At 37.8% G+C, this 25858-nt stretch overlaps 2 protein-coding genes across 2 annotated transcripts in view; one reads left to right on the top strand and one right to left on the bottom strand.

The window, feature by feature from the left end:
• The window catches only part of TEX12 (testis expressed 12), a 42120-nt gene that overhangs the window by 15839 nt on the left and 423 nt on the right, over nt 1–25858 (top strand). Inside the window, exons 2-4 of the mRNA XM_058545229.1 lie at nt 23804–23882; nt 24658–24769; nt 24863–24914. Of these exons, the coding sequence (XP_058401212.1) occupies nt 23804–23882; nt 24658–24769; nt 24863–24914 (243 nt within the window). The remainder of the gene's footprint in view (nt 1–23803; nt 23883–24657; nt 24770–24862; nt 24915–25858) is intronic.
• On the bottom strand, nt 514–19268 carry IL18 (interleukin 18). Its single transcript, XM_058545225.1, has 6 exons — nt 19070–19268; nt 11193–11279; nt 10205–10216; nt 5592–5726; nt 4647–4780; nt 514–760 (listed from the first exon to the last, which is right to left on the bottom strand). The coding sequence occupies exons 2-6, from the start codon at nt 11269–11271 to the stop codon at nt 542–544; spliced, it is 579 nt and encodes a 192-aa protein (XP_058401208.1). The 5' UTR covers nt 11272–11279; nt 19070–19268; the 3' UTR covers nt 514–541.

Genomic DNA, 25858 nt, shown 5'->3' with positions numbered 1-25858 from the left:
TTCTATTAAGATAGTGTACTACGTTGATTTTAGAATATTAAACCACCTTTGCATTTCTGGGTTGAATGCCACTTGATCAGAGTGTATAATTCTTTTTGTATGTTTGCAGATTCAGGATCAATCTGACTTTTAAAGATATTCTGACTTTGGAAGAAATGCAGGAATTAGTCAAGTGAAGTTGTCTCTTTATAAAATCTTGATGGTTTTAATGATATTCTTAAGAACCAGAAAATTCAAATATCCATATCTTTCATCATTAGAGAGAAGATTCAAAACACTGCTATTGAGTATAACCTATGTTCCAATTAACAACATAGAATGTGTCTTCAAACTATGCATTATTTCTACATTATACAAATATTTTATTCATCTGGATAAAAGGGAGTCAATTCAATTTTGTGAAAGCTTATTATTCATTTCTTAGTGGTATCTTTTGAGAGCAGTATTCACTTTATTTCATCACTACAATTATAGGCTCTAACGCTTATAAACTTTTTGAAAGACAAAAACTCAGAGGGTTCAAACTGTGCAATTTTAATATCTAGTTGTTTTGAACAGTGAACATTACAGATTTATCCCCACATTCATCCTTTTCTTTCAAAATGAGTTTGAAAAGGTCATTCTCTTTTTTACAAGCTAGAAAGTATCCTTTGTACAATGAAGACTCAAATTGTATCTTGTCATCATGTCCTGGAACACTTCTCTGAAAGAAAATGATGTCATTTCCTTCATCATTGATATTCTCAGGAGGATCCATTTCCTATAGAGGAAAAAAATTACTTAATTTTTTAAGGACATGAACAATTTGAATATGTGCAGTTTATTTTGAAGTACATTACTGCATAGAACTAAAGAAGTTTTTATTCTCAAGTTAACAAAAAAAAAATCTCTGAATATAGGAATACTGATCTCCTCTTCCTCTTAATTCCTTTTTTTTTTCATTAATTTATTTAGTGCCTGTGTGTGTGTGTGTGTGTGTGTGTGTGTAGAAGATGAGCCCTGACCTAACATCCATGCCAAACCTCCTCTTTTTGCTGAGGAAGACTGGCCCTGAGCTAACATCCGTGCCCATCTTCCTCCACTTTATATGGGATGCCGCCACAGCATGGCCTGACAAGCGGCGCATTGGTGCGCACCCAGGATCCGAACCCGGGCCGCCAGCAGCGGAGGGCACACACTTAACGGCTACGCCATGGGGCCGGCCCCATCTCTCTCTTAATTCCTAATCTCTTCTTCTCCCTGTCCCCTCTGGCTTCTTCCACCATGAAATGCACATTCAGGTCTAGGCCTCCAGTTTTTCCCAATTTATCCATCAGATAGCTTCTTTCTCTCCTCTCACACTGAGTGGAGTCCATACCTGCCCAAGATGAAGTAGAGCTCCAGCAAAGACCACAACCTTTTTGGGCTAATGTCAGTCCCTGTCTTCTCCAACCATTCACAGCTAAAGACATTGATGACCCCCACCCACAGGCCTAGGCTAGCCCTAGTTTGTGAGCCAAATAGGAGAGAGGCAGAAGTAGCAGGCATCTCAGTTTCTTCCTTCCTTCAGTGGAGCCTAGAACTGAAACTTGCTGTAAATAGACCCACTACTTGTTCTAAGGCTAGGTCCTGGGTTCCTGTATAGCCCTGCTGTATTGGCTTAGTCAGCAGTCTTTGACTTTTTTCTGCCAAGCACTCCAGTTCCATAGTAGTCCTGAATTTCTATTCAGAAAGCAGTTTATTGGCTGGGCCCTGCCCTGTAAGGGCAAATAGTGACTCCTATATCTTTCAGCTTTGGAACAGGGTTTTCTCAAGAATAGCTAGATCACTTGAAACTATAATCCTGCTGGTCACCTAACTGAAAGTACTACCTGCATTTTTCCTATTGTTGGGTCATGCCTACTTTTCAGGATGGACTAGAAAATGAGGGGATCACTCAAAGTTCTTTCCATGCTAATCCTGGAACCAGTAGATATTTTGAACTTAATTTTGATCCCATGGTAGCAAAGATTTCCATGATCCTAACTAAGGACTGACTGACTGACCTCCAGACCCAAAATAGCATTCCAGCTTCCTCCTAAGATGCCTGAAAGCATCTGGGGGAGTACCTCCAAATTTCTCAATCAATTATGGAATTTATAGTCATAACTCTTGACTTTTGTCCTTTATCAACAAGTGTGAGTTGATGACAATATAAAGTACTTCCCATACTGGCATGTATTTCTGCAGCTGTCTACAGTACGTGAGAATTTAGGAAGAGACCAGAAGCTGGGGGAGCCAATTTGGGACTAAGCTAAAGTCTAATGTATAAGTGAGAAATAATCCTTAACCAAAACTTCAAAAGCTCTAGAAATACTAAAGGGAGATGAGCCTGTTAGTTCAAATCTAGCATGGAAAGTTATAGTTGAAGGTGGGGGTATGGAGAGTTAGAAGAGGCGATCTCTAGTCATAGTTTGATGTCATATTTCAGAACAGATGCAAGGAAATCCTAGGCCAGTAGCTTTCCTTGGTTTTGGTGTGGACTGTACATCCCATCATACACACAAATGGATGTAGAAACAGTCCCGGTGATCCTGGGGAACTCCCAACTTGGAAAGCACTACCTAGTGAAACTTGAGTGCTCCAGAGCCTAAAGGATTCTTTACAACAGGAGGAGTTGAATCTGAACCCAGGGAAGGTTAACCTTGACCTAACATCTGTTCTTCTGGCCCTCTCCCAAGTACATTAGCAAGTTTGAGGGAATTCTGACCAAGCCTGGATGTATATACAAGAAACAGACACTGCCAGTAGCCTCTTGAAGCAAATCCCTCTTGGTGTCTTCAAGGTCTTGCCCAAAGAAAAACAGAGGTAACCATAAGCACTAGGACTTTCTAACTAGTAACCGATACAGAAAGGTGAGCATATAATGGCAGCTAGTTGTGCCTTATTATCTAGAACTTAGTCTGTATTTATAATCACCACTAAGATCCTTATTAGTGGGAGGAAAAGGGATTAAAGAGCACAAGCTGAAACTGATCCTAGTCTACTTCTTCCTCCTCCCCTCCCTATCTCGCTCCCTCCCTCCCTCCCTTTCCCCCTCCCTCTCTCCCTTTCTTCCCCCCTCCCTCCTTCCCTTCCTTCCTCCCTCACTTCCCTCCCCTCCTCCTCCCTCCCTCCAACTAATATTTACTGAGTTCCTTCCAGAAGCAGATTTGCTGTGAAGCTAATGAAGCTCAAATGTCAGAGTCCCTCACTTGCGCAGGTCTCTTCTAAGGCCCCTTCTTTTCTTATTCTAAATAAATCGTCAACTTTATGCCTTCGGTTATTTTATATGCTCTTTCTTTAACAAGGCTGCCCAAATTGTATAAGCTTCAGTCTCCCCTAAACCTGGATTTGCCCCAGTTCCTACTACATGCCAAGCATTATTTCCATCTTCTTAACACTCTCCCCAGTCTCTCTCAGTAAGAATCCACTTACAGGTCAGGCTTATCCTAGTTTCTGAATCTGCTTCTACAGCTGAATTAGTTTTCCTCTACTCCGCATGACTTGAGCTTGGCCATTTCCCTCCCTCCCTTCTGATTTTGTTGCTAAGTAACAACATGCTTCATCTTCTCAACCCTGCCTGACACCCCAGGCCTCTAAAGCGATTATGACAACTAAGCTTCCTGCCTGTCAGATCAGAGAGTGGGGACTCCAAATTGCCACTTGATGGGGTGGCACTCTGGTTGGAAGGGGATGGCCAAGGGATTTGTTTGGGGGCTGTATTTGTTGCATACACACTGATTTTACTTGGATTATATTTTAGAGTGGCTTTTTCCTCCCTCTCAAGTTGCCCCTTGGCATGTCCACTGAGGTCATACTCTAACTTTCAGTGCAAGATCAGTGCATGATCTTGAGAGCAGTTCTTTATTGGCAAATCCCCACTCAGAAAATCTTCATGACATGGGATTCACCTTTGAAACACTGTCAGTTTGTTAGCATCTCCTGGCTGCTCTCATTGGGAGGAAAGTTTTCTGGGTCAATCTGTAGCTATAGTTACTGACTGTTTATCTAATAATAATGGAGAAAATAGAGAAAAAAATAACAATGGAGAAAAAATGAAGAATACAGAAAAAAAGCAGTGGCCGGAAATAATTGAAGCCTGGCTTTGAGAAACATTACACCATTGCTTTTACAGCTGATCTTGTTAATTTTATTCACTTAAATTAATGTTAAAAATAACACACACGCACTGAAAGCTGAAGGATGTAGCCAAGACCTAGGCTAAGAAACAGGAACAAAACAATTAGGGATTAAAATATTATCACCATAATTTACAAAGTGGAAGGTTTACAGAAGGATAATTAGCTTCATCCTGTGTAGCAAGACTTATTCGGGAAAGTCATATGCAATTCTTCAATACATATGATAATTCACATATGTATTTTATATTATTATTTATCTATAGATTATTCAGAAGACCCAGGTTATGAAACCAGTATTGTGCCCCTTCTTCCCTACGGCAGGCTCAGGAAAACCATAATGTTACTATAATAGGTTAAAGTGTTTGACAGTTTTTAGTAACTATCCTTTTTAATGGTTCTCTGCTTCTTGCTATCCTTGTTCTAGACAAAAGGTGAGACTGAGGATATTTGAGTTTTCTAATTTTGCACATAAATATGGCAAAACAAATGAAGGCTCAGTCTTACCTTAAAGGAAATAATTTTGTTCTCACAGGAGAGAGTAGAAGTTTTCCAACACTTCACAGAGAGGGCTACTGCCAGACCTCTAGTGAGGCTATCTTTATACATATATATCATAAATATGGTCTGAGGTGCATTTTCTGAAATAAACATTAATGAATTAGAACTCTAGTTAGAAGAATTTTTGCAAATCAATATTTATGGAAATTAGCCAAAGGATAATTCTTAATAGACCCATTACCGATCCTGTACTCTGAGATTCAGCCAGTTAGCAGAAGTAGACTATACACAGCTGCTCACACATTCTTTAAAACACATTCAAATACGTATTACAACACAAATGCAGCAACTTTTTGAGTGTTTTAGAGAAATTCTGAATTCTAAAAGATTGTTTTCAACTTTTAAATGCTAAATAGAATATTAAAAATCTATCTAAGGTAAAAATTCAATATTTTTCAAGAGTGCACATTCACTGTTTCAATTCTGCCTAACTTCTAATATTTGAACTTTATAGCTTGGAAGGCACAGTAAACATTTATTTTCTAAGACACTCTAAATTTCTGGTGGAAGACAGACTTATTTCAAATGTTTGTGTATTTATTTTTAATTTTGAGTTTTGAAAATGCTATCAGCAATTTCAGCTATAAGCAGGAGGTATTTAAGGATCCAACTCTATAGAGATCTTATACAGTTAATACAATTACAGTGAAGGAATTGGTGATCTAAATGTAGGCTCAGAGTAGCATGACCTCTAGCAATATCTTTATTGTATCAGTCTTTCACCCTAGCTAAAAAATATGGGTGCCCTATAAAGTTTCTTGTAAGTGAAATTATTACTACTCCTATGATTTTATCTAAGGACTAGGTCTATCATAGAAAAATGTAGGCAGTAAAATGGAATGAGAAGCATCTTGTCATTTCTACATTTGCAAATATATATTAAAAAAATACCTGTACAGTCAGAATCAGGCATATCCTCAAACACAGGTTGATTTCCCTGGTTAATGAAGAGAACTTGGTCATTCAAATTTCGTATGATTGAGAGTTTAGGTTCAAGCTTGCCAAAGTAATCTGATTCCAGGTTTTCTATAATGCACAATAAATCTCATTAAAAAATGTTTTTTCTAAATTTACAAGTAGGCATACTATACATTTCAGTTTTCAATAACTACTAATCACAATCTTCTGTTACAGAAGCAGCTAAGATAAAGTTGCATGGTGTTTTTAAACCCACTTCCAAGGGCACGCCCTGCTTCTTCTTATCACACAGAACTACTCTACCTCTGAAGTCTTAAATTCAAATATCCTACTTTCTGACCATAATCTCATATCTTTTTAGTTTTTCTAACACTTTTCATCCACTTCATTGACTCCTCCTGACTCTTGCATTTCCTCTCTATCTAACCTCTTCCTGTATTCCCTTCCTTCTCTATGCAGCCTGGACCTCATGTTCACCATTTTATCTACACTTTTGCCAGTATCTTAAATCCCAAACTCATTTGTCTTTCTCCTACAAGACTCCAAACCTGACTGCTGAGTGCTGCTGGTAAACAATTATACAAATGTGCAAACTGGCGCCATTACGAACACATCAATTATCAACACTTCCTTACTTTTACAGTTCAGCACCCTCTTCCATAGTCCATAGCTGCAACTTCAAACCTTCTTCACTCTTCTCAGGATCTCTACATCATCGCCTCTGCTTTCACTTCCAGCAAATGATTTCCTGCTACTCCACTTACAAACTTAACTGTGGCACCACTATTTATTTCTTCTACCTCTCTTGTTCCAAAGGAAAATGTGGAAAGGTGCCCCTTCTGGTATCTAAGGCTAATGGTATCTAAGGCTAATTCCATCTGTGCTCTACAAGAACCTTCTACCGAAACCTTGATTTACCAATCATTCCTTCTCTTCTATCAACCCAGCAAGTCTACTTCCAGGATTTTATCCTAAAGAAACAATCAATCAGACAAATGTGTAAATATTTCTTTACAAGAATGCTTATGGGAGCATTGTTAATAATAATAACAAACTGGAAACAATTTAAATGTCCATTAATTGGGGACTGATTAAATAAATTTTGATATGCCCTTACTATGGAATATCATAAATTTTATATAACTGTAATTATTCACTGCCCTGGAAAGATGTCCGTGTGTATTAAACTAGAAAAAGAAGTTTAGGTGTATTATAATATATATATTGAAAGAAGCACAGAAATACTACATCAAAATGATAGCAATGATTATTTCTGGGTTATTTTCATGTTTTTATTTTTCTTTTATAAGAAGAATAAATATTCTTCTATAAGAACGAATATTCTTATAGTCTATAGTTTCTACATAAGTTATAGTCTATATAAGAATATTCCATATATCTACATTCTTCTATAAGAATATCATATAACAATAGCTCTATATTCTTCTATGGTTCTCTGTTCTTCTATAAGAATATTCTATATATCTATAGTCTTCTATAAGAAAGAATATTTTTCTTCTATAAGAATATTCTATAAGATGTTCTTATCTTCACTGCCTGAATTATTTATAACAGCACATTATTTTTATAATCAGAAAAACATAAAGCTCTGTTCATTTTGAGATTCCTCCAAACTCCTCCATCAACCATATCTGACTCTGTAGCTAGCCTCGTTTCTCTCCTCCTTTTAATAGCCAAGCTTCTGGCAAGAATTGTCTGTATCATTTCCTTACTTTCCATTCACTCTTCTACTCATTGCAGTCTGCCTCTGCCTCCATTTCTCTATCAAACTGTTTTCACTGAGATCACCAAAATCCCTGTTGCTAAATATAATAAATGCTTTCAGGTTTCTGATTTTCAAGGCTGCAAAATTCAACACAGTGCCTATTACCTCCATCTTGAAATGTTCTCCTGGGATTCTGTGGCATTCTCTTGGTTTTTCTTCTTCCTCTTTGGTTACTCTGCTCTGTTATGAGCTTCTCTTTCTACTGCATCATTTAAACGTAGGTATTTCTCAGAGTTTAGTCCTTGGCTTTTACTTTTTCATGCTACACATTTCCTCTGGTTTGTCTTTTTATTCCTATAGCTTCAAATGCCATTTCTATGCATAAGCCTCCTACATCTATATTTCCAGCCCAAATTTTCATCCTGAGCTCAGAACCATTATGTCCAAGAGTCTCCTGGACATCTCCACGAGGATGTCCCACAGACAAGATCCAAAACTAAATTCATCATCTATATTCCTCTTTGCCCTGCTCTTCCTCTGTGTTTCCTATTTCACTGAATGGTACAAACAGTGTAACTGAAAAAAACACAGGCATCATCTTTTCTGTCTCTCTCTCCATCCCCTTCCAAATCCAACCCCAAACCATGTCCTGTTGATTCTTCCAAGTATTTCTAAAATCTATTCGCAGCTCTTCATTGGCATTCTATTGTGCCTACCTTAATTCATGTCACCATAATTTCTTACAGGGACTACAATAATAGCCTCTTAATTGGCATCCTTCTTTTTCTGTCCCCACATCAATTCTTTATACTGGAGCCAGAAAGAATTAAAATTCAATTTTAATTAAAGTTAAAATTCAGAGATATGATCATGTTATCTCTGAATTTTAATGAGGCACATGACCACCCAGAATAAAGATTATATTTTCCAGATTTCCTTGAAGTTGGTGTGGCCATATGACTAAATTCTAGTCAATGGAATATGAGTGGAATTGGTGTGTACAACTTTCAAGTAGAGCCTTTAAAAGGAATGGGCCTATCTTCCTCTTATTTTGACCCCTTTCTTGCTAGCTGGGATATGGACTCAGGAAATGTGATGATGGTTTTCAAGTACAGTATGTGAATGAGTTCAACAAGTAGGGGATGATGGAATAACAAGACAGAAGAAATTTGAGATCTCAACATCATCAGGCTGCATCCAGCTGTAGTAATCTTGAACTACTTACTTGGACTCGTATTTAAGAGAAATATTTTCTATCTTATTCAGTTACTATATTTTTGGATCTCTTTGTTACAGCAAACTAATCTGTGTCCTAGATCATACATATGGTGCTTAATGAATCCCCATAACCCCAAAGAAAGGTCCAAATTCCTTATCTTGGAATAAAAGAACCTTCATGATCTGCACCCTATTTATCATTATTCTCTCATCATTCTTCTACTCCCACTCTACTCCCATTCTGAATTACTCTTAATTTCCTCATACGTGCCATGCTTTCTTTCATATCTTGGCCTTTCCACATGGTTTTCTCTCTGCCCAGAATACATTCTCTTGGCTAACGCCTATTCACTCTTCATATCTGTCCCACCTTTAAGAGTCCTCCCAGAATCTACTGGACTGAAGTAGGTGCCCCTTCTATGTGCTCCCACAGCATCCTGTGCCTTTGTAACACTTAACATACCATATTCCAATTGCCTTCCTTATGTGCCTGCTTCTCCCTATAGGAACTGTGTTTTGCTCACCATTGTATGTTAGTGCCTAACATAGTGCCTGAGATACAGATGCCAATATTTACTGAATTAAATAAATGGAGAGTAGGGCAATCTTTAAGAAACATGAAGAGTTATATCTCAATCATATCTCAATAAAGCTGGGGGGGGAACATGAAGAAATAGTATTTTTAAAAAGTTGCTGTTTTATATTTCTAGTCCAGTAGGGATCACCTTAAGAATGGGAAAGTGCTATTTTTAAGGAAAAGTATGAGAAACTAATGACCTTTAATAATCTGAGGGTCTGTTAGAGGACCACAGGCTGTATATATGGGTTTGATCCTCCCTGAATACCATAAGAACAAGGGCTGAGTACATCCACTTCTTAAGACTTAATGACTCAACCTCATGGTTCTGCTTGCTCTACCCTTCCCCATCTCCTCTACTTTCAGAATTCTCTGCCCCCTGGTAGCCTCCCAGGCTTATTCCCAAAGCACTTCTGAAAGAGAGGGTTGAAGAAGGAACATGTTCTTAATTTTGGACAATAATTCTCATGCTTCAATCCCCTTTTCCTATGTACTCCAGAGAATCCATGCTAATATCAGGATCTATGTAACAGGCAAGGTCTAGTTTGTAGATTCTAAGAGCTAGAGAATTTCCTAAGGTTCTCTTCCTAAGAGAAGCACATATATATATATATATTTTTTTGTGAGGAAGATCAGCCCTGAGCTAACATCCATGCCAATCCTCCTCTTTTTGCTGAGGAAGACTGGCCCTGAGCTAACATCCGTGCCGATCTCCCTCCACTTTATGTGGGACGCTGCCACAGCATGGCCTGACAAGCGGTGTGTTGGTGCGCGCCGGGATCCGAACCCGGGCTGCCAGCCGCCGAGCACGTGCACTTAACAGCTACGCCACAGGGCCGGCCCCGAGAAGCATACTTTTTATAGGTTCCTCTTTGTATCCCTTATGGTCATCTTTATTTCAAGGCTGTGCTATTGAGTCCACATTCCTTTGAGGGAAGATCAGCTTCTCGAATATATTGGTACCAGTTTCTCTCAGCTGTGAATGGTGCTATGGATGTGTCTGTGAGATGCTTACTCAAGTAGCTACTTATTTTGCAAAGAAAAAGAAATAAATTTATACTTTACCATCGTGTTCAGCTAAAGGGGAGAAAAGAGAAACAAAATATGTTAAATTCTATATTTCAACTCAGAATCTCTTCTCACTCTACCCTTTTATTACTCTTCTCTGCCACTCCCCATTATTTAACCTCTAACTTACCAGCGATGGCCTTTGTTGGCCTCCATCAGAAATATTATATAATCATCCAAAAGGTCCCATAAAATGAAGCTCATTAGACTCAGTGTGTTCTCAGGTAAGTTAGATATAAAACCTAAATTCAGCATTTATAAATTTAAATTTGTAGCTAAAAGGAAATTTTATAAAGTGATAGATTTTGCTCTTAAATTTATTGCTTTTGTGCAAAGTCACCTGATGACTTTCTACGAAGTTTTTTTTTTTTTCTTTTTTTTGTGAGGAAGATCAGCCCTGAGCTAACATCCGTGCTAATCCTCCTCTTTTTGCTGAGGAAGACCGGCTCTGAGCTAACATCTATTGCCAATCCTCCTCCTTTTTTTCCCCAAAGCCCCAGTAGATAGTTGTATGTCATAGCTGCACGTCCTTCTAGTTGCTGTACAGGGGAAGCAGCCTCAGCATGGCCAGACAAGCAGTGCGCCGGTGTGCACCCGGATCCGACCCTGGGCTGCCAGCAGCGGAGCGCACGCACTTAACCGCTAAGCCACGGGACCGGCCCTAATTCACCAATTTGATTTGGGAAATTGTATTCCCCAAATGTACCCAATTTTGTGGGATTTTCATGAGATGTACCTGCAGCCACCTTGTGAGTGGGCTACTGCTAACTAGAGTGCCAGGACATGTGGTGGGACAGGTGCTGGGACCTTGGACATACTGTGGTTAATTAGATGCCCGATGTTTTTTTTTTTCCAGAGAAGAGTGTCAGTAGTATTGCAATGGAATTTGGTGACAAAAAGGAGTCACTTAATAGTTTATCCCACATCTTTTCTAGTTGAATATATTTATCTGAACCCTGTATTTAGCCTATTGCTTTGGACTTACCTACAAAGTAAAGTGTATTGTCAATAAATTTCATTTCCACAAAGCTGATGCAATTGTCTTCTACTGGTTCAGTGGCCATCTTTATTCCTAATGAAAGCGAAAAATCATCTGTTAAAAGGTAGTGATTGTTCCTTTTACACAAAAGGAATCTTTTACTATGTATTGCCATGAACTATCTCCAAACTCAGAAGACAGTGTATCACTCAGTATGCTGATGAACATTCTGGACATTTAATAAATGCTGAAAGTCTTCAGTTTATGAATACACGTGTTCAAATGTTCTCTTGCAAACCATCAGATACTTGGAATCTAGAAAGCATTTTCTCATTAATCAATGTTTAAAGGGTGGATAAGTGGCCTAATATTAAACTGAATTATTGTCCTAGTATTTTGGGGAAAATATAAATATATTATCAATTTTAATATAGGATGCAAGGAACACACCTAATCCTGTCATTTAACTAGGGACTGATTCTTTCTCTGTTTTACAACCAGTGGGTTCCTGTGCGTGAGAGATTGAAGGTTTGTGACTTCATTGTTAAAGTGCCAAAGGTGAGGCAATGATAATAATGGTGTTTCTGCCTGGGAGTGAGGGCAGGGTCGGGGGAGGCTGAAGGGCTTTGGCATCTGGTGGCCCTCTTCCTCCCTGAGCATCAGCAGCTTTTGATCTGGAGTCTGGATCATACTGTGCTTTTTACACAAGTAATACACAAATATAATCTTTCTGTAAAAAAAATAAAATAACACAGGATTTGAAAATGTTAAAAATTCTTTTTGCTCTTCTCCTCTGCCCCACCCCACCCCACCCCACTCCACCCCATGCCAATATGGTGTGTATCCTTCCAGACCTTTGTCTATGGAGCAGGGGTTCTAAATCTGAGAAATCTGTGACTTTGGATGGGAAAAAATTACATAGTTATTTTCACCAACTTCTAACCAAAATTTAGCAGTTCCTTCCATTATGGTATAGGAAACAAACCACAGTATTATTAGCAGTACCTGTAACTGTCACTAATAGAAATATTTATTTCCTATTGTGTTATAATTGGTGCAGAGATCTTGAAATATGGCTTAAACTTATTACTACTTTGAAATATATGGAAGTTATTAGTCCCACCAGTAGATCTTTTTATTTAATGTGTTAATAAAGAAGCACATATATACTATATCAAAATTTGTTAAAAAAATTTTTTTGACAGCTCTATTTTAATATAATGGGTTTCCTTTATAATCTTAAGTATTTAATTTTATGCATGTAAAAACATTGTTCTGAGAAGGGGTTCACAACCTTCACCAGACTGCCCATGGGGTTCCATACCACAGAAATGATTAAGAAGCCCTACTCCAGAGTTCAGCAGTACCTTGGGTCCCTGAGGGCAGTGATGGTTGGGTCACAGTTGTCACTGGTATATATGAGGGTATTTATAAGTTTCATAGGTAGAGAACTGACTCAAATTTTTTCTAGCATAGTTTGCTGAGGCCAAACATATGGTAGAGGAAGCAGGAAATTAAAACTCTGTTGAAAATACTTAATCCAAATTAAGCTAACCCCAAATATGTGTTAGTTGGTAGCTATTTAAGTTTTATCTAGGTTCAGTTCCTTACACATATGTAAATGTGGATAGTTTTTAAATTTATGTAGTATATTATATATATATATATATAAATAAATTGGTGAAATAATGGCTAGGGTGGTCTTCTCTATGAACTTTAATACTATGTAATACATACATATTTTGAAAGCAATTCACCTGAAAAGGACTAAGTAGTATGTGCAGGAACTGGATGAAATTACTAGTATTTACTACAGTGAGTATTTAGTCAATGAGTGAACAGATTAGAGAAGGACACGTTTACCTTAAGAAATAATAATACTACATAATATTTGAATTCATTCATCAGTTAGTTATTGAGCATCCACTATGTATCAGGCATAGTGCTAGAAAGCTGAGAAAAACATACATGATTGAGACTTAGTTCCTACTCTCCAATTATTCAGAGTCTAGTGGGAGAGACAGATATATAAACAATTACAAAATAGTATAATAAATGCTGTAAGAGCTGGATTTACAGGAGATCCTCTCTCTCTGCCTGGTGGTGGTGAAGAATGCTTTTTAGAGGAAGTGATGATTGAGGAAGAGATGCTGCCTTGAAAGATAAGGCAGGCATTTTCAAGGCCCGGGGAAGAGCATTCCACAAAGAGGAAGCAATGTGAGCAAAAACCAGGAAGCAGGGAGCCTGAGATAATATGGCTTGTTTGGAGCCTCATCATTTTTACCGTAACTAATGCAAATGCAGTTACATTTAACAGGAAGAATGCATTTCTGAAGATCTCACGCAGTTCAAGATTAACTTTTTCTTGGGAATAAATATAAAATTATGTGAAGAAATAACCTTGGGGTACATAAATTTACAACCACCAAAGTGTATTCTTTCTTTCTTTCTGTTTTTCAACTTTCTCAGCATTATTACTAATGTTTTGCAAAGGCTCTCTCCACACGGCCTATCATGGTGGTACTTGGCCTTTTATTATTGTTTTCTTGCATCTAACTTTTTTCCCAATGTATTTATTTGAAGGTACAAATAATACAGCACAAGCAGTAATAATACCCTTAGCACTTTGATAACACTGTTATTGGAAATAAAAATACTTTAAATTATAATAGTAGTGAATATTTAAAAAAATAACAGCACAACAATAACCTGTATGTCTCAAGAACTTCTGAGATATTTAAAGAATAGCCTAGCTTACATGATAGTGACATGGAAGCAAATAATTCTACTAGGTATCAGAGACACTTCTGTGTGGCAAGAGTGTTAATAGTTCACAACTCACTTGGGCTACCAGCTTTGAAAATGTCATTCCAGATAAACTATTTAATTTGGAGGAGTTCACATTTCCATTTTCTCCATACAGTCAGACTATTATTTTTATATTATATTACATTCATTTGATTCTTCCTAATTCAATTCACATGAATTGTAACTTGCAATGTAGTTCAGTTTGACAAAAGCTTGTAAATGAGAGTCAGATTATAAAGGCCTGTTTAAGTAGGCTAAAGAGTTTGAATCTTTTTTCTGAAAAAATATTGATTTACTTTAAGTAGGAGACAGATATGGTCAAATTTGTGTTTTAAAAAGCTCACTCTGGCAGCAGTGTAGAGAATGGATTTGATGGGGCAAGACTGGACACAAGCCAGAAAACAACCTCAGAAGCAATTTTAACAGTTAAGGTAAGAGTTGATGAAGCTATAAACTAAGGTAGTGGCTGTAGGGATGAAAGGGACAGAATGGATTCAAGTGAGATTAAACAACAGAATTTTTTAGCTGATTGGTTGTGGGTCAAATGAAGAAGGAGGAACTGTGGATGACTTCAAAGTTTCTGGCTTAGGCAATTTGTTGAGCGATTACCTCATTAACCAAGAAAAAAGAGAATGAAAGATAGAGTTGAGTGGACAATAACTAGTTCAGTTTTGCAAATCTAAAAAAGAAGTGTCACAGAAGTCAAGGGAGAAAGGAGCTTTAAGGAGGAACTGCTTGAAATCAGAAGCTGCCTATAATTTAGATACAGGCTTAAACTTGTTCAATGAATTTGGCAATTAGGAAGTTTTGGTATCGGCAGAACAGTTTGGGGAAAGTGGAAGTAGCAGAAGGCAGGTTAACAAAGATCTAGGACAGAATGGGATGAGAAAAAAGTAAAGACAGTGAAGACAAACTATTTTTTTAGGAAGTGAAGAGAGAGGGTGGTAGTTATTGGGGGGATATATAACTTGCAAATTTCAATTTCTGGCTCCAGATCCACAGCTCTGACTGTAAGACATAGTAATGAATTACTTTCCAAAACACGTCCAAATAATCTGTCCAAAACTGAAACTTGGGAGTCCTTCTTGACTCCTTTGTCTAACCTTTCCCCTGTCTCATAAATACTATAGATTAGAACTCAGAAATGTTCCTAGAATTTGCTATCTCCTCTCCATCTCCAGCAGCCCTGTTTTAAATCATGCCCTTATCACTTCCGGTATTTTATATTTTAATACTCCTTTACTTGGTTTTCTTGCTTCCAGACTCTTCCCCAACTCCGTACTGTTGACAAAGTTATTTCCCCTGCCAGGCTGGAACTTCTGCATTTTTTTTGCCTGCCAAGCCCTTCTTCATCCTTCATCCTTTAAGTCCCAGCTCAAACATCTCCTCTGGGAAAACTTCCCTGACTTCTCCATTCCTAGCTAATCATTCTCTCTTCAGTGCCTTCCCCTCACTTCCTGACTTCATGCTTCTGAAATAGCTCTTACTACACTGAATTAAGATTTCTTGAATTACAAGTAGGTCTGCCCAGCTTCAATCTGAGTTTCTTTAAGACAATGAGTTGTCCTTTTTTTTTGAATCTTCAACATCTGGAAAGAGCTTATACATAGCAGGGGAAGAATAAATGTTAAAAGAATAAATGTTTGCTATGATAAACCTTGTTGCCACAACAACAGTGAGTAAAGGGACTGGTAGAATTTTTTTTGGCTTAAAACTTTCACTCCATCTGAAAGCCAATGAGAAAGAGAAAGAAAACGAGAGAAGTCTGAAAACAGATTATAAAAAATAGAATAATTTCTCTACTATTTTTCCTCTTCTTTTTTTTCCTAGTAGTTTCTTTTTTATTTCGTGTGTTTATTTTGTATTCTTTATTTTCTTTACCATTCTTTTTATTAGATTTCAAAACATCTATGATTACAAGTATTGTGCTCCGTTTCCCCTTCTCCCCCCAGTTTTCCTCTTTTCCTTTCTCATCCCTGTTCCTTTGCTTTCTTAACTCTAATCTATGAAAATTACAGTTCCATTGGATAAAAATGTTTTGAATATTTCATCTAAAATTATCATATTATTCACTTTTTTTTAAACGAGTTATAAACCACCTCACAAAGATCCTCCCAGATGTATGCAGTGACAACTGGTTCTTTGAAACAAAAAAAAGTTTTAGTTATACAAGCCTTGGAAACCAGCCAGAGGCTAGTGGATGGTAGAAGTCATGATGGAAATTAGGCCACATGCACTCCAATCTTGTCTGGGGCAACTCGTTTAATTTTGAGGGTCTCAGTTTCCACATTTGGACAAGGAGGGAGTTGAATGGTCATTCTTTAAAGTCTTTTCCAGATTCAGCATTCTGTAATTCTAGATTCTAGTTAAGGCTGCAAGGAGAGAACCATTTATATGTGGCAAATGCCCTAGTAACCACTTCCTCATAATTCTGAAACAACACATATTGATTGAATATTTATTATATAGCCAGCATTGTTAAGCCACCAGGAGTTTAAAAACATACTATTAGATTATAAGTAAAAATGCCTTGAACCTGAAAAGCAACTATGATTATGTTTATCCTCACTGTGGAATTTTAATTCTGTAGAATAGGTATGGGATGAAATGAGGAAGCGTATTACATAACGAATTCCCTAAAATCAGGTAGGTAGTCATCTTGATAGCAACAATACTTAACTTTTCAGTTCCGTAGCATCTTGATAGCAACAAAACTTAACTTTTCAATTCCATAATTCATTCTGTCCTTGAAAATTTTGCCATCTTATGAAGGTATGTATGCAGGCATGGTGGAGGTGAGGGTGGAAGAAGACTTAGTTAAAAATTTAGGTAAATAGCCAATGATAAAAGGTATATATAGTCAACTGCTAAATACAGACTCAAAGCAAAAAGCCAAAATGGAACTGATACAGTCGGAATGGCCTTGTGTGAAAAGGACGATTGAATTTAATTTTAAAGAATGCTTAAGATGTGACTAGATGGAGAGGGGCATGGAAGAGCATTTATGTGATAATTAAAACGATGTTGTGGTGGGGAGTGGACTGAATGGAGCCGTTTTTTGACTGTAGTGGAGGAATCCTGCTGTCCCGCAGTGAACACAAGGCAGGGTGGGGTTAGATTACGGAGGGCTTTGGAATTCACATAGAAGATTTTGAATTCAATCTCACAGGCAATAGGAAAAGCAAGTTACTGAACTGACAAGTGCCTTATGAAAAAGATTAGAGACAGGCTATGAAACTACTATAAGAATTCACGTAAGAGGGGCCGGCCCGGTGGTGCAAGCAGCTAAGTGCGCGCGCCCTGCTGCGGTGTCCTGGGGTTCGCCAGTTCGGATCCCGGGCGTGCACTGACAAACCGCTTGGCAAGCCATGCTGTGGTGGCGTCCCATATAAAGTGGAGGAAGATGGGCACGGATGTTATCCCAGGGCCAGTTTTCCTCAGCAAAAAAAGAGGAGGATTGGCAGATGTTAGCACAGGGCTGATCACCCTCACCAAAAAAAAAAAAAAAAAAAAAAAAAAGAATTCATCTAAGAATTCATAATATTCACGTGGCTTGTGTATGAATAAGCTAGATTAAAAAAGATATTTCGAGGGGCCGGCCCGGTGGCGCAAGCGGTTAAGTGCGCGCGCTCCGCTGCGGCGGCCCGGGGTTCGCTGGTTCGGATCCCGGGCGCGCACCGACGCACTGCTTGGTAAGCCATGCTGTGGCGGCGTCCCATATAAAGTGGAGGAAGATGGGCACCGATGTTAGCCCAGGGCCGTCTTCCTCAGCAAAAAAAAAGAGGAGGATTGGCGGATGTTAGCTCAGGGCTGATCTCCTCACAAAAAAAAAAAAAAAAAAAAAAAAAAAAAGATATTTCGAAAGAAGACTTAATAGAGCTTGAAATAGCTGGATATAGGCAAAAACAAGAGGAGTTTAAGTGGGTCCTAATTTTTGTTATTCATACTTCAAAATAGAGATATTTATTCAGCCCTTTCCTTATTGTGAAATAAAATTCTCCTAGGGAATGCTATAATATTATCCAACTGTAGCCCAGCCTAAGGGTGCTGATGCAGATTCCATCAAGATTATCAACCTTTGCCAAATATTTGGTTTGCTTTTAAAATGACTGATTTAGCCTCCCTTGGGCTGGCCCCGTGGCTTAGCGGTTAAGTGCGCGCGCTCCGCTGCTGGCGGCCCGGGTTCGGATCCCGGGTGCGCACCAACGCACCGCTTCTCTGGCCATGCTGAGGCCGCGTCCCACATACAGCAACTAGAAGGATGTGCAGCTATGACATACAACTATCTATTGGGGCTTTGGGAGAAAAATAAATAAATAAATAAAATTATAAAATGACTGATTCTCCCTTTAAAGAGAATTGAGGCTCCCTTGAAAGAGAAAATTATTTATTTTATCATTCTAAAGCAGTGATTCTCAGGGGGTTCAGGATGTCACAGCTATTTTCATAGTAATTCTAAGATGTATTTTGTCTTTTTCATTCTCATTCTCTCACGAGTGTACAGGAGTTTACCAGAGGCTACATTCTGTGTAATATTGCATAGACTGAATGCAGAAGCAGGTGAGAATGCAGCTGTCTTGTATTAAGCCAGACATTAAAGAGATTTGCAAAAATGAAAAACAATGTCACTCTTTACAGTAGATTATTTTGGAATATATAGTGATCTATAATTACAAATGTTATTTATGCTAATTTGTGATGTGTTTATTGTTATTTTAAAATAATAGGTCATTATTTTTTAAATTCTCAGTTTTAATTTCTAATACAGTAAATGACAGTAAAACAGTAAATAACCTAGAGAAACAAAAATTTTTCAGGGTCCTCAATAATTTTTAGGAGTGTAGAGAGGTCATGAGACCAGAAAGTTTGAGGACATTTGCTCTAAAGTGATACTCTCCAATGTTGGCTAAAAGAGAAAAAAGTTTCTACTCTGACTTTGCTATGTTCTTTATGTTGTTACTGACTGCCCATCACAGTGATGTGAGGACTTAAATTCCTTTCAATCGCTTTTCTAGGTTATTTACCTGTAATCGCCATGGCCGGGTTTCCAAATAAAGATGAATGATATTTCTTACCTGTGCTCAATAGTTTCCTATGAAAGGAAGTGATCTGGAAGGTATGAAGTCCCTTTCTTTTCCTGAGGCTGCGTAAATAGTACAAGGTGGCAGCCCCTTCAGCAGCCGAAGCAGGCAGCCAGGAATGCAGAAAGCTTTGGAAAACGGAACTCCTCCCTGCTTGTCCGGATCCAACAGCCGTCCGGGTAGAAGTGAGGGGGCCAAGGGCTTGGGAGAAAGGAGGAAGAGGGCGGAGGGAGGAGACTCTTCTGGCACGCCTTGGAGCCGCCTTCAGACGTGGGCTCTTTCCTAAGGCCGTAGAACTTGAAATAAAGTGTCAGAGTATATGGGTATTTCTTTTCATGTAAAATCACTATTTTAATGATTTAATTTCTTCTGTAAAAGTTGGAGTTCTGGGCTTTCCAAACCTTGTACCTCTTTCAGAAGTACATCCAAGCACTTTAAAAAAAGCATCTGCTTGGTCAATTAGAAGCATCTTTTTCTCACATTAATCTCTATTTTGAGACTTTCTACTCACACTTCAGCACAAAACTTTTTTCTTCTCTAACAGTGCTGAATAATCAGCCCTATTAGAATAATCCCTATAATATAATCATAGCACCTAAAATGTAGCTTTTAAAAAGCAAAGTGTAAATATCAAAGACTTCAAAATAATTAGCAGAAACAGTTTCTTAGACAATTTTCTCTCTTTTTTTTTTATAATTTTATTTATTTTTTTCCCCCCAAAGCCCCAGTACATAGTTGTATGTCACAGCTGCACATCCCTCTAGCTGCTGTATGTGGGACGTGGCCTCAGCACAGCTGGAGAAGTGGTGCGTCGGTGCGCGCCCAGGATCCGAACCCGGGCCGCCAGCGGCGGAGTGCGCACGCAACCGCTAAGCCACAGGGCCGGCCGGACAATTTTCTCTTGAACACTTGCTAAATTGTATTATCTTGCTAGCAAGAGAATTAACAAGGTGACTTTTTGTTTTTGCTTTTTTGCCAGTATAGAGACTATATGGAAACAGAGGAGTATTAGAGTAAGGAAACAAACTGCTTATATAAGCAGCTAGTTGGGTTTTTTGTTTTGTTTTTAACAAGATATGGTTTTCATTTGATAAGGCCATAAAAATATCATGTCCACAGTGGTGATTACAAAGGAAGTCTGTGGCAGGATGGCTGGAGCTGCTTGGCGTAGTGACTACCAGAAGAAAAAAAATAGCACATTTAAGCAAGTATATGATAAGAATACACACATGATTGAAGTAGAAATAACAAGTTTTCATCCTCCAACTGCAGTGTCCAATTGGGCCAATTAACATGAAAGCATGAAGTGGAGTCAAACAGTGATCAAAGCAGAGCACTAAATAAGTTAATTTTAAAGGGACCATTGCCAATTGTTTTACTCTAGCTGTAAAGATGTAGAATGCATAATTTACCCATTTCTTAGTTTTGGGACAAACATTTTTTTCTTTGATATAGAGCAACCCAAATGTCTCCATGTCCTGCCTACTTCATAGGGTTTTTTGTGAAGATTAAATGAGATGGTGATAGCCCTTTGATTATTTTAAAGCACTAGATAAGTATAACCCTCCACACCCTCTCACTTATTCTTTCTTATTTAGCTTATACAATGAAGATTTTAAAAATAAAATAAAATGTCCATGGTTTCTCTTAATCTGATGTAAACATTTACTTATTAGGTGAAATCATTTTTCCTGCAAGTATTTTAAGAACTAGTTAACTACTTGTTTAGATATCATACAACGTGAAGACTGGGAGAGGAATTAGATCAGTATTTCCCTGACTTTTGGATTTAACAGACCACTAAGAATAATAACAAAAATAATGATAATAATGAAGAAGAGAGAAACACTGAGTGGACTTTATATTTTACCAAGTAAAGACATTAAAAATCTAAAATTCTTTATATTTTTATCGCATGAAAGAACACTTTAACATCAAAAAATTAGGAAGGACGTAGTATCAGAATAAAGGACAATCCTTTAAAGTAAATACATTGGCTTTATGAAAAATTCATTACTTTTTCCCTCATTTTACCACAGGTAAGGAAAATTTCAACACACATGGCCATCAGTCCTCAGACAATAATTGGGATCTTTCAAAGACTGTTAATAACTGCACCATCTTCCTCTAGTCTAGTTTTATTAAGTGACTTATATTTCACCACACTAGCAAATCAAGTTAAATAAACTGAGTACCTGTTTTCCAGGAACTTACATAAACAATCGGCTTCTTCACAAACAGCCAACAAATAAACATACACACAATACTTACAAGTCTTTATGACAACAAACTTTCAAAGAAACCAAAGGGAAAAAACATGTTATGTCAAATATAATTTGCTAAGCTGTAAGATTATGTACCTGGACTTTATGAAGGGTGTTATTGACCTTTGTTTTATTAGGTGATTTGCTTTTTTTCTTCTACATCAACTAACTAGGGATTAGTTTAGAACGTCTATCTTTGAATCGGCAGGTCAAAGTTGCCACATTAAAGCACGCGATGAGGCTAAGCTTTGAGTATGTGAGCTATGCATGTTACAAAATATTTCTTGAGAGCTGCTAAGTAAGTCGACTAAACTTCATGACACATCAGGTAAAGAATTTTCTAAAAGGGTGTGATTCTGAGAGTTTGCTTGCACCAAACAAAAGAGGTGAAGGAACGGAGGCTGTGAATCTAGAAGTTTCACTTGCAGGCCAGAGGAACTCCGGTAGAAACCCTTCCTTCAAACAAACCATCTGGAATAGGAGGTAACTTTTACTGGAAAAGTGGTGGGCGTACTATTTTGTGTTCCTTCACTGAGATTCAAAGAAGCGGGGACACACCACGGCTTTGCTGTGGCAACACTTTCTCGTTCCTTCTTCAGAGACCAGTCCCAGATTTTTCCCTTCTGGCCCACACAGGCTGGAAGTCTGGGAGAGATTTTCTGTTTCACGGAGATTCCAACTCGAGGGGAAGCGCGGGAGGTGAGCGGCAGAGAGCCACCTTTGCGCAGCAGCGCGGGAGGGCTCCAGGCCACGGCCCCAGAGGCCTCGCGGCAGTCACGTGATTCGCGCGCTGACCGCTGGGAACGGCGCGCCTCCCGCTGCCGCCGGCGGAGTCTGCGCACTCGCGCGCGCCTGACATCTTCATTTCCGTGCTTTCGCAGAAGAGGAAGAGCGTGACGCTGCGTAGTAGACTGATCTTAGGGTGGGGCTGCAGGGATCAGTGCTCGTAAAATAAGGCAGTGAGAGGATAGAAACTCCCTCTCAGGGTCTCTGGTGGGGCCGAAGCACAAGTGGGGAGGAAAGAGAGCGGGGTGGAAGTGAGAAAAAATGTAGGTGAAATGGCCTGAGGGGCCGAGGTGGCCTTGAGAAGAAAGAGAAGACTAGAAGAAAAAGTTACATAAGGCAAATGGGGTACTTCTTGGTAATGACTAAGTCGCCAACGTCTTAGATTGCATAGCTGAGGACAGTGGCTGTGAATGGTGTTTGTCACAGGACGAGGCCCAGCGTCTTGGCCAGGCCTGGATTCAGCGGAGGCCCTAAGTTATGACAGGAATTGACTTTGTCTTTGCAGAAACAGAATTACCTAATTATAAAAGTTTTAGTTTGACATACGTGCACATTCTGTTATTTTGAGAGAGAAGAGAAGTGTAAAAGGAAAAAAGAAAAAGGGGAAGGGAGAAGAGAACAACTCTCATATTGGCTTCTCTGAAAGAGTTTTGAACTTCCCAAGGCAAAGTGAGCACTACTGTGCATGTGTAGTATTTTCCACATATTTCTATTATAGCACTTGAACTTATGTACTAGAAAGTTACCGATGGGAATGTAGAAGCACTGTACGGAATTTACTAAACAAACGTCTTTATTATTTGTTGTTGCTGTCTTACATATATGAATATTATATATGACCAGTCAGATTCATTACAGTTATCCAGGTCAGCAAAAACGACAAAGTAAATTGATAATTTGAGTCAAGAGGGCTCCTCACTAGTCTCTTAAGATGTAGAGACTATACCATTCTAGGTTTCAACATTTTTTCTTTAAGTTTAAACTTAATGTTTCAGACTCCTAGGGAGATTATCTTCAAAATTTTTAGGAAGGTAATTTAAAAGTAAAATTAGATGCTGTAGGAAGGTAAGATAGAACAGTGGAAACAATCTCAGACTAAAAGAGATCTTGGTTCTAGTCTGGCCCAATTTTACTTGTTTGATCTTGGTCAACTATCTCTGTCCGGTTTTCATGTCTGTAAAAAATGAGGTTGAATTAGATGAACTGTAAGATCTATTTTAACATTAAGAATTTGTGAAGGTAGCAGAATCTTGAATCCTGAAACAAGGCAGAAGTGCCAAAGAGACTAGTTTGGCTAACTGTATATAGTGGGAGTACATGAAAATCATGGGAATGGGAGATTGGCTCCAGGTGATGTAGGCCTTTGGATGCCATACCATGGAATTCGAACTTATTCTGGAGAAATGACTAGTCAAGGGAAGATTTTTGAGTTAAGAGAATGCAGTAATCAGAGTTTTGAAAGGTTAAGGGAATGTGGGAATTAGAGTTTTGAAAGATTGCCAAACAGCTGTTGGTAGGATGAAACAGAGAAGGGAGAAATTGAGTAGTTGAGAGGTACATGACAGTTAAGGAGAGCCTAAATTAATAGTGGCAGCAGAAGTGGAAGGAAAGGGAAGGATTCAAGAGAGCTCTAGCATGGAGTTTGTACCTAAATTTGGCATTGCTCTAAACTTTGCAGCTGTTGCCTCCAGAATATGATGGCAGGTCACCTTGAAAAACCTGATACTAGAAATTGCAAGAGAACAAGAGAGTTGGAGGTAATCTATATGTTCCTGGAGCCTTTTATTTTATTTTATATGCTTCTCAAATTTCTTCCATTTAAGAAAGTTCTATTTATAAATGGAATTTAATGTTTTCATATTCCCAGAGCTGGGATTGTCCCAGCAGGAACTATGTTGATTCCAGCTGCTTTTTCACCAAGTACAGGCCTCCAAGAAACTGTTGGGAGATTTCTTTGTGGTAATTTGTGATCTAGAGACAGAAGTGGGTTCATGCCTTTATGGTACATAGGACTTTAAATAATTATTTTGCTGTAATAAGTAGAATACCTAGGTGCTGTAGTTGCTGATATTTTTAAAGAGAGCACTGTATCCTGCCCTTCTTTACTACTACCCCCATCAATTGATCTCTTTGCATTTGGAACATTATTTGCTTAAAGATTATGTTATCTTGCAAAATTTTGCAAGCATTTGGCTATTGACGAAATGAAAGTTTTGCTGTATTGCTATGGAAACATCTACTGGTTCAAGATACAGGAAAATTCTTCATCAGAGGATTAATACCATATTCAAGGTCTAATGTAAAACCAAAATAAAATTTAGTATGTTGAACAAGGTGCTTGTTGGGCCTAAGAGTTTCCTTAATAATAAAATTTCAAGTGACTTATTCAGGACACAAGAGCATATAATTTGTAGCATGTTTGCTTTTTTTTCTGGAAGATGTTTTATTTGCTTTTTTTTTTTTTTATGAGAGAATATATATATTCTAAGGATCTCGTTGACTGTTTACCTATTTTTTTACTTTCTTCTATAGCCTCAGATGCCAGATAGTCCACAACTGTCCTCTCTTGGAAAATCAGATTGCTCTTTCTCTGAAAGCTCTGGACTATTTTATAAAGATGAAGCCCTGGAGAAAGATTTGAATGGTGATGTTTAAAATGCTTATAATTCTATACATTGATTTTATAATACAGAAGATTTGTTACAGTTTGTAACTTATTCAGTGATTTTTTTAACAGATATGAGCAAGGAAATTAATCTAATGTTGTCTACATATGCAAAGATCTTAAGGCAAGTACTTATAGTATATTCTCTTGAGTCTTTATCTTAGAAATGCAGACATGCCCTCCTTAATGACAAGGATATGTTCTGAGAAATGTGTTGTTAGGTGATTTTGTTGTTGTGCAAACATCATAGAGTGTACTTACACAAACCTAGATGGTATAGCCTGTTACACACCTAGGCTATATGGTACTAATCTTATGGGACCACCATTGTATATGTGGTCCATCGTTGACTAAAACGTAGTTATGCAGCACATGACTGTAGAAGTTTTCTTCTGGAAAATTCATAATGCGAAGTTTAGTTCAGTGGCTGCAAAACCTTTCCAGTAATTATAATTTTGGAATTTTTTACTCTACTTCAGTTTCTTGTAATAGGTTAGTTGGTTATTTTTAAAGAATAACCCCTAACTTTTCCACTAAACATCCTTTGTTTTGCTACTACCAGCGCTAATACTAGGCTGGATATATTTTGATCTCTAAAAAGATGATATAACATTTAAAATTTTGTGAAAAAACCTCTTTGAGAAAAATACCATTTGGTGAAGTTAATGATAATAATAGAGTGATATTAAAGGTAAAATAAATATTTCTATTTATGAAATACTTAAATATTATCTATATATATTTGAAGGCTGAATTTAAATATTTTATTGGCCTGAGATTATGTTTTATAAGGTGTTTTTTAAAACCATTGGACAGTCATTATATTTGAATAATGGTTTGTGTGGCTATTAAATTAATATGTATAGTTTAATATTAGAATTATAATGAATAAGATACACATTTTGCTGTGTCAGGAGGTTTTGGGTACTCAAAAACGTTTGTGGGACTAATTTAACTTTTAGTGAGGAGTGTTTGTAAATTAATGAAGCTTTCTGATGTACAAAGCCATTTAAATGAATTAGCTAACAAATTTAACATAATAAAGAACATCCCTATGATAGTGTGTTT

The sequence above is a fragment of the Diceros bicornis genome, chromosome 7, assembly GCF_020826845.1.
Source record: "Diceros bicornis minor isolate mBicDic1 chromosome 7, mDicBic1.mat.cur, whole genome shotgun sequence".
Taxonomy (NCBI): domain Eukaryota; kingdom Metazoa; phylum Chordata; class Mammalia; order Perissodactyla; family Rhinocerotidae; genus Diceros; species Diceros bicornis.
This window is presented reverse-complemented; position numbering and strand designations above follow the sequence as displayed.